The 10,037-nt window shown below is 33.1% G+C and overlaps 1 protein-coding gene across 3 annotated transcripts in view; it reads left to right on the top strand.

Annotated features, from left to right (window-relative positions):
• LOC131065563 (uncharacterized) overlaps window positions 1-7,559 on the top strand; it is a 320,439-nt gene extending 312,880 nt beyond the window's left edge. For all 3 annotated transcript variants that reach the window (XM_058000113.2, XM_059219782.1, XM_058000111.2), the window contains one exon: window positions 6,992-7,559. In XM_058000113.2, the coding sequence (XP_057856096.2) occupies window positions 6,992-7,143 (152 nt within the window). In that variant the 3' untranslated portion in view covers window positions 7,144-7,559. The remainder of the gene's footprint in view (window positions 1-6,991) is intronic.
• The last annotated feature ends 2,478 nt before the right edge of the window (window positions 7,560-10,037 follow it).

Consider the following 10,037-nt stretch of genomic DNA (forward strand, 5'->3'; position numbering starts at 1 on the left):
TTTGTATTAAGTGGGTTGTCACTCTCAGGTAGTTAATATGTCGGTTGGTTGATGATTGTGTTCCTCTCAGCAACCATTGGGTCCTTTAAATATGTTGTGTACCACCAAGAAAGGTAGTATGATATAGTCGGATCTATTGTAATCCTTGGCCGACCATCTCCGGTCTTCTTCTCTATAGTAATTTCATGTGCGAATAAAGATATATTTTACTGTTGTGTCTGGTACGCATTATCATTTGTATTATTATTTCCTGTACTTAATTTATCAGATATAGCAATAAACATCCATTAAATTATTTGAAGTGGATTCATATTGATTTTTGAAGCTTAAAACAGGACCTACAAGCACAAGTGAACATGTAAATATTATGCTGGGATGCCACACAATTCATGAAGATGAAATAGATACACATGACTAGTTTAAAAATATAGAACACAGATTTTGGTATTGATTCATCTCAAGCAACAGTTGTGAACTACAAAAGCTCAGTTAAAGTTGAATGGTCTCCCAGTTATTACTAGTTATTGCACTTACTCCTCCCACAATTGGACTTCTACTTTCCCCTTTTGTAGTTGTATCATTTTAATGTTTTTCGAACTGCACCCTTCAGTGCAACAGAAAATGGAACAGTGTGTACCACAAAATTATTCTTTGAATTATAAGGGGATGATCCCTTTTTAGAAGAGTGAAGGAAATGATATATTTCCTAACACTACAATTTGTAAAACCTAGAACCTATGGGATCTTAAATATGCAATACGGAACACAGTACAAACTTAAGCAAACCTTATCTTTTTGTTCTTAGGCTAGGGCACAATGCAATTCAACACTAATGCACTAGACAAGAGATTTTATAAATTATGACTATTTACTACAAAAAAAGGATCTAACACAATGAATGAACACTTGTAACTTTCAGCTAAATGCAGTGGCCAAAAATCACAAGATTTATTTGAAATGAAATTAACTCAGATTACTATGAATTGAGTGTAGAAGAATTGCATTCAAAGCTACAACACTTCTTTTGACAAAGACTGCAATAAAAAGCTTACAAAGATTAGAAAATTGTACTTAAGACAATTGAACATAAAAGCATAAAAGTTAACAAACAACAACAACAAGAAGCAGGAATAAACATTTTCGTTGAAAAGCTAAGTGCAAATGACATTTATTTACAAGGATTAAAAAAAACATTGCAGGATAAAAAAAAATAAAAGCTAACTACAACTTTTAAGTTAAGAATAGTTTGCTTATTGCAAAATACTCTGTAAATACTAAATCTAAATTAGACAATCTTTAGTTAGATTCCTAACAAGAAACTACAAACTATCAATAGAACGAAGGATAAGGATCTAGAACCTCTCATCTCTTGAAATTAGAGATTTAAAAATAGGATTGTAAAGAATACAGAATCCTTAAAAGAACACATTTGACCAAAAATAGAAACAGTTAAAAGTAACTGCACAACAATTCTTGGAAGATCTTATTACCAAAGCAACTTTTTGGATGCTCCAAAGAAACTAATCAATTCTAGATTCAGCTAGTACAACCAGTGAATCTGTCTAAAAAGTTTGAGTTTGAAGCACAAATCCATCTCTAGAAATCAATGTCTCTAGTCTTATTGATTTTTTCTCCTTTTGGATGTGAACAATGATTATTTCCAACTTATACATACTGCCCACATTTTGGGATTTCCCAAATTTGTCCTGTATCAACTATTGAACTTCGCTTTGTACATCATCCCAGTCCAATGAACTGACCTCTTTTTCAGAATACTTACATGGAATAGTAATCACAAACTTAGAAATGGATTCTTGCACACCAACTAATTTGTTCTTTTGTTCGCATTAAATAGAAAAAGCTTCATTATTCTCATCAGAAAATTATATTGTCTGTTCCAAACTTCCATGTGTACATTCGCTTTTTCCTTTAACTAATTCAACTTTTAAATATGGTTAGGTTTGAACTTGTTTGAAATTTGTTCATAAGAAGGAAGTTTCCAACCATATTTTTTTCCATCTATATGATCTCACACCTAACTTCTTTTTCTTTTAATAGTAAAGCATACAATCGACTGAAAACCTCAAAACCTTGCTGGAAAATATGATCAAGTCCTTTCCATGTGAGACTAGCTGACCTAGTTTCCTTTGTTCATTGATGGACTTTAGAATCTTGGGGACATGCTCTACAAGGTTAGAAATAGGCTGCAAAAGATGAGTTATGAAATCTCTAAGCTTTTTGTTTTTGGCCTTTGAGTTTGTTTTGTCTTCACCATCCTTAGGGACTCGTTCTTTAATGTTCTTTTCCACAACCTCTCACATTTTAACATCACTATGATGCTTGATAATGCCTAAATCTGTCCTAGCTATCTGCAAATCAGCTAGCTCAACATTTTGTGTAGTTTTGTTTCCTAGAGGAATAGTTGTTTCCACAATCAAACTGCCATTTGTGGTTCTCTTCATCCTAGACTACTGCTTAGGCTTCTTCTCTTTTGAATCTTCGATGAGGGTCGAAAGCGTGCAAATTTTGATTTGATATGAAGGCGAGATTTTCCTTTTCTTGGTAACCACTTATTTTACCCTCCTAGTATCTTTTCTTTTCTTTCTTTCTTACATGCTTTTGAGACTCTCTAATGAGAGATGAATGAGGGTGCTTGTGGATAAAGAATGAGATGGATAGGAGATGGTGTGGTAAGAGAACATTGAAATTCCTACTAAGTGGATGCTAAGCTAACATCCTTTGGAACGTTAGGGGCAAATGGCTTGATGGGCAACAACAAAAGACATTTCAAAGGGCGAGAAGCAGGAAGATAAGTGAGAAGGAAATAAAGGGGTATAAGACACCAATGGTTCATGCTCATGCTAAATCAGGGGAACATGCCTGTCCTCTTTTTGGCAATCAATCTAAATTTTCCCACTGTTGGAGCTACCTTTGCATTCATAATCACCTTTTTCATTCTTTTTTCTTTAATGTGTTGTTTGCTTCCTCTACCTTTTGCAACTTAAAGATGACACTTTTCAAGGAAGATGAAGGAGGATGCATAGGCATTGGTGGTGGCTCTGGAATTTGAAATCTCTCTTTTGCTGTCCCTGAAGGTCTTCATTCTATTTTTGAGCTTGGGAAGGTAAACGTCATTGATCAATATTCATCTCTATGAATTGAGGGGAAAGGACATATAACTCATCATTTGAAATGCTATCTACATTCTTCAAAAGAATGTCAAAAAATTACTTGTAGTTAGGTGATTAAAGCTCTCTAACTTGAAAATCGTCTGTGTAGTTGGCCTAGTAATCTTCAATCTCTAGAAGATGCATATATTTGATTTCCAATCTTTCCATCATAGTACTTTGTGTCATATGTACACTTCTCTAAAGAGTTTAAAGTTGAATCTAGTTTCATTGCTGAGGAATTTGGAATTTATTGCACCCTTGCATTTGTATATTCCGAGTGGAATTGGAAAAAAAACCCTTAACTTATGTCGCCCTCTCAACAAAAGTGTAACTTTGAAACTTGTAATATATATACTCCATGAAAATGACTTCATTACTTGGATATCTTGGCAATATATAAGGATAAGATTTAAGGAAAACACCTTGATATATAGCTTGGGAATTGATGCAAGAGCATACAGGGTGTAAGAACAATCTTGCATCACCCAAATATATTGTTTCTTTTTCAATAAGGGCTAAATATGGTAGGGTTACTATTTTTAGTAAGTTTTCATTTGTTCTGACATGAATCTAAAAATTGACCTAAAGGAGTAGAATGGCAAAACATAATGACCGATGAAAGAATCATGTCAATACCCTGTATTGTTTGAGAAATATTAATGTTTCAAGGTTCAAAAATGCTATAAAATGCTCAACTTGAATTTCAAACCTAATGAATAGGAGTTTAGGTAACCTATTGATATGCTTACTAGGAGATAAACCCAAGGGATGGAAATTGATTTTGCCACAGGCAGAGTTTGCATACAACTTTTTTGTCAATAGGATACTATTAAATCACCATTCCAAATTGTATATGGAAGTAGTCCAAGAATTGCTTCAAAGTTGAGGAAAATAGATAAAAGAGAAAAGAAGAGTGTCAAGGTTGAAGACTTTGTAGAGAACTTCAAGAACTTGCACAAAGAGGTGAGGAAGCACATTAATAAGATGAACACTCAATATAATAAGGAATTTCAGATGGGAGATGAAGTCATGGTTCATTTGTAAAAAGAAAGGTTTCCAATGGGAACATATAATAAGTTGCAAAATGAAGAAGTTTGGACAATGCAAAATACTGAAGAAACGTGATTCAAGAAATGCTTATGAGGTAGAATTGCCGAATGGAGTTAGAATTTCACATGTGTTTAACATTTCAGATTTGATAGAATATTATAAAGGAGGAATTGAAGAAGAACCGATTGAAGTACAATGGAACTTTTTGGCACCTACTTCAAAGAAAGAGGAAATTGAAGACATCTTGGATAGTCGAGTGGGATGAAGTACAAGGAATAGACAATACGCATAATTTTTGGTAAAATGGAGAGGAAGACCTATTGAAGATTCATCCTAGTTGTTTAAGACTAAGGTTGACTATTTTGGTTTCCCTCTAACCCCTGAAATGTGACAAGATCACTTTTCAAATTACCCCAAGTGTTTGATGCAGGAGCATCCAAGGTGTAAAAGCAATCTTGCATCACCCAAAAATATTTTTTCTTTTTTAATACGGGCTAAAAATGGCATAGTTACTATTTTTAGTAAGTTTTCATTTGTGCATACATGAACCTAAAAACTGACTCCAAAGAGCAAAATGGAAAAATATAATTACTGGTGAAAGAATCATATCAATATCATGTAACATTTGGGAGATATTAATGTTTCAAAGTTCAAAAATGCTTTAAAATGTTCAACTTGAATTTTGGACCTTTAAATGATCAAATGGCACTTCAATGAAGATCTAATCAAATGATGATTTGGGAAAAGCATGGTGTAGATCTCTTCAAGATCTTCTTTTTGAATAAAAAAATGGGCTCAATCAAGTTCTCAAATCAAATGTTATGGCCTTCAAAAGTTGTGCTACTTTAGGGAGGAAAATCAAAAATTTCAAAATACTCTAGTGGACATCAAAACCCATTTTGGGCATATTTTTGGCATACAGAGAAATTAGAGAAAAGCGGTCAGCCACAAAATGGAGAGGTGACACCTTCTAGAAGATTCTAGGGTTGTTATACTCCCCAAGATAAAAAGGGCCAATAGGGGTAACTTAATACAATTCTTATCGTGCAGATGGTGGCTTTGGCTTGTAGATCTATGTAATGAGAAGCCCATGTGGCTGTAGACGTTATTTTTTGAATGATGTAATTTCCTTTCATTGAGATAATCGAAATCAAGTGTTTGTTTCTTGCATTTTTCCATTTCTTTCTCTTTTGTTGTTGTGTGATTGGGTTTGTAAGGGGAGTACCCTTAATTAGGAATAAAAGGTACCAATCTTTCCAATCCGAAATTATCACCTTGGTGTGCCTTGAAATCCACATATGCAGGTCTGGTCATTCATTCTATGCATTGAATGTATAAGAAAAATAGCACTCACCCTTCTATAGTGTTTGACAGACTCTATGTATCCAGCTATGGTAAATGCTTGTAGATGTGAGTGTATTGGCAAGGCTTGATTGTGTTCAATCATACAAATGTCCTTCTCTGTGCCATGAGGTAAACAATAGAAGTCATCCTGCACTCATGAGTTTGTTTAAATCCATCAACTATTTATGCAAACACTTGCTGATCAATAATGCCTAATCAAAGTCTATTTCTTATTTTAATATGGTGCTTATGATGTAATAGTAGCAACTATCAAATTTCAAAGGTCTGTTGGGCATGTTCAAGTATTTTCATGTAGTGTGATTTCATCAAAAAACCTTGGAAAGAACCCTTGTGCTTATGTGTCTGCATGGCAATTGAGGTCTAAGAAATCCATTAATATAGGGGAAGTTTAAGTTGATTGCCAAAAAAAGAGTCTATTCAGAAGAAGTATCACCCAAATAGAGTTGATAATTTGAACAGGAAATTTGCTACCATTAGAAGATTATTCTTTGAAGAGAGGATTTGGGCACCTTTTCTATTTGTAACAATTCCAAGACATTTTTGTAACAAGAAACTAACCAACCCATTTGAGAAATGATGTGAGCAAGACAAATGTTAATCATCTAAGTGAGGTGAGCATTGTTTCTTGCTATTTTCCGTGTAAGTGTCATCTTTTGCTGTCTTAAGTGTTCTCTTGTTTGTTAGGCATGTTCCTAACTTTATGGCTGTAAATTTGACTTTGGAAATTCATATTTGTTCTTCCTTCATGCTGAAAGTAATGACACTCGTATGTTGAATGCTAAAACAACTCTTCAATGGTGATGAAATCTGTGATATGTCTCTTTTAATCATCTATTTAGTTGAATGTTCATCTAGGAATGATGGAAAAATGGGCGTTTTGAAGCTGTCTATAAGAGTGATTCAATAGACCTGCCTCTTTATTGTTTTAAACCCTTCTTTTCTTTGGTGAATGCTCCAAAAAAAAATGACCTTACAAAGATGACAAAACAACAAAAACTCAAACAAACAGGACCAAGCTTGAAACATGATTCTTGTTTTGATAGAAGGACAAGGATATGGCTTGAAACTTGACACCTGGTGAAAAAATTTGTAGGGGTACAAGAAATTTTTGTCTATACATAAGCAAGAGAAACGGCTTAATGTCACAAGATTTTGAGTTCGTATTTAATTTTAAATGTTCATTCATGACAGTCTGTAATCCAGTATGCAATCTCATATTTGTTTTTCAACATTTTTTAAGTAGTTTAGCATGCCTCTTATTTAGTGGATTGTTATTTGCATTTTTTTTTTTGTCTTTTTTCATTTCCCTTTCTGTTTAGATGATTGGGAACAGATGAGTCCTCATATCATCATCTTTATCCTCTTTTATATGCTGTCATAAATTATCTCTCTAAACTGTTTAACAGGTAAATATGCCACAAAAAGGATTCGAGCAAGTGGAGCAAAAGACATTGTAGTTGGGGAAGTAATGCATCCTAGCCCGGCCAACCCAAAAGCTAATAAAGAGTGGAGAAATATATTTGAAACACAATTAAAAGCCCTTGGTATAGTTGTATGACAGTAACACATTGTTGTACATAGACTCTAGCAATATTTATGTACACTTACATCCTAAGTCAATTATCTTTGAAACACTATGGTGGGTAGTATGGATTTAAGAAAAATTTGCATGAAATTGGAGTTTTGATTCCATATTTTTCATTGCTGAGGCTATATTTGTTAAACCTTTTATTGCAGGAGTGAGTGATCAGACTAGAAACTTAGAAAATCAGGAACTTGGATATTGTCTCATAGCATCATTTTCACTTTCGTTGTAATTATTCTTTCTAGAAACTAAACCTTGTCTGTCAATGCCGACAACTTTTTACAAGATTGGTATAAATCATGATGGTTATTTTTGGAAATGATGTTTAGTGTAGTCCTTTCAATATTTTATTATAATTCCCAAAAGATGTACCTTTCATTTTAACTTGACCTGTTGCCATTATATCATGTATTGAAAAATAGTCAGCACTGATTAGATAGAATGGTTAATGAAACAAAGAGTTCTGTGAGGCAATTTATTTTTCCAGATTGCTTAAATCATTTTGGGCACATCTGCATGTAACGATGGTACTAACCCCAAAGGAGGACACATTCAAATTCGTAAGTTTCAATTTTAAGAGAACTTTACATAGTTCATATTGAGATTTTGATATGCAAACAAAAAGTGTTACTTTCAGGAGAATAATATATGTTACCTTTAGTGATCCTTGTTAAGAGAATAATACATACCACCTTCAATGATCCTTATAAAGATAGTAATACATATTACATTAGTGAACTTTATTTTCAAAGACTAGTCTGGATAAATTTCTTCGAGGATTGTAAATGAGAATAATTGCTACAAGGAGTATGCACATATCTGCAACCATTATTTAAAAACTATTTGCATTTTTATCAAGTTTGTTATGTGCAAAGACAAGAAGATGGTAATGGCTAAAATTTATTGTGATATCAATAGAGTTTGATGTCTCCTTAAAGATGGGAAGGTCCCTAGACATTTTTTTTTTGTCAATTAGGGATAGAATGGGTAATTTGTATGGAAAGAACATCATCTATACCTTTCAGATGGCCTTAAAGTAAGCATCAAATAATGTTGTAGGTTATATAAATTTTATGTAAGGTTTGAAGTTTTATTAAAAAGAATAATGTAAATAAGGATTAGAGGATTCTTTAGTTAGAAAATTGCCATATAGTTAATTGAATGTAGTAAGACATATCATGAGGTATGTAGGAGATATGTGGCATTCATTTTTACGATTAGGGTAAAGTATGGTTGATTTTCAATTATCTTGTCTCCTTGAATTACAATATAGCTGGTGGGTTTTCTTAAATTTGGATCTTATGGTTGTAATTGGGGAATCCATCATGCAACTATCAAGCGACGCATATTATTTGTCTATATAAATATTGCATGTCAATGGCTAACTTGTTATGGATGATTGTAGAAAGGCTCTTTCTAATTATAGTGCCTCTACATGATGTTTCCTTTACATTATGAGATTGTGATTTGTTCAATTTATACGATTGTATGCATATGTGAAGTTTGGCTATATAAATATTCAATGGTTTCAACATTATGAATCCCTTTAGTATGTACAATTCCATGCCCAATGATTGGTGTCAATGCATAAAAATATATCCACATTTTGAATGGGATTGTTTATTTTAGTGCTAGTACTGTATATGAAGATATTTTTAAAAAATAGATAGAATTTGAATTTGATGGGGGCATGAGTGAAACCTAAAAAGAGAGTGGAAGTGGAAATAATTTGAGTGCAACTAAGGGATGTGATTGGAGTCAGTTTTCCATTTTCCCTTGTAATATGATTGGCAATTTCATTTGGTGTGAACGTATTATGTGCAATTCCAATCTTTGACTTTTTTTGTAATTTCCACCTTGAATTGAATAGGATCAAGGAAACCTAGTATTGAGTGGTGGAGAAAGAACATTCTTAAACAATGTGAGGATCAAGTTGAATGGGAAGTTGATTAAAAATGAGAGAAGCAACATTAACGCATATTTGTGATTTTGGAGCTATGTCTCACAAATAAGAAGCCCTTATCTAATCACAAGGAAAAGCTAAGAGACATAATGAGGATATTCAAAGAGATGAAGGGGACTTGAGGAGACAAAATAAAGTGTTGTGAATGTGTTGATAATGGGTTATACTCATATACTTGACAAACTTGTTCTCCAATTATGGAAATTGAAGAGAATGTGTTAAAGGATTTTCTTTCATTAAAATAAAGAACAAGGATCAATAGGTGCCAATGATGAAGACAAGGGCACAAAATAAGTTGAATGAAGTATATTAGAATCCTTAATAAGGAAGGGAATCCCACAACCAAATTTGAGTGGTGCATTGAATGTGCAAAAAGAAACTAATAGGAACTCGATTATGAATTGTAGGGCTTCAAGAAAGTGAGGTCATTTGTTAAAGTTTGTTCAAGCACAACCAAAGGGAACTCATCCATAATGTCTTAGTGTGACACAAGAAGAGTTTCATGACAAATGATTATTCTAATGACCAAGTTAATATAAATGTAAACACAATGGAAAAATAACACAATACAATATGGATTCAAGCACATGAGGAAAAATGTGCCTTGAACTTGTTGCGGATGAGGGAATAGTTAATGTAAGCACAAGGTTACAAAACCCATTGACATAGAAGTTTGATTTAAAGCCATCTTAGTGAAATGACTTAACCATCTATACTCAAAATTAGAGGGGAAATAAGGAAGAAAATGGGCCCATATTAAGGCAATGTATTTTGTAAGTTTGATTCCAAGATTAGATGAATGATGTTGGGTTGCTTTCATGATACAAACGTACTAGAATTATAGGCATTAGAAATCGAAGATAACATTCTAGTCTAATAAATAAAAGATTGAGACTAATATTTG

This window comes from Cryptomeria japonica, chromosome 4 (assembly GCF_030272615.1).
Source record: "Cryptomeria japonica chromosome 4, Sugi_1.0, whole genome shotgun sequence".
In the NCBI taxonomy this organism is placed as follows: Eukaryota; Viridiplantae; Streptophyta; class Pinopsida; order Cupressales; family Cupressaceae; genus Cryptomeria; species Cryptomeria japonica.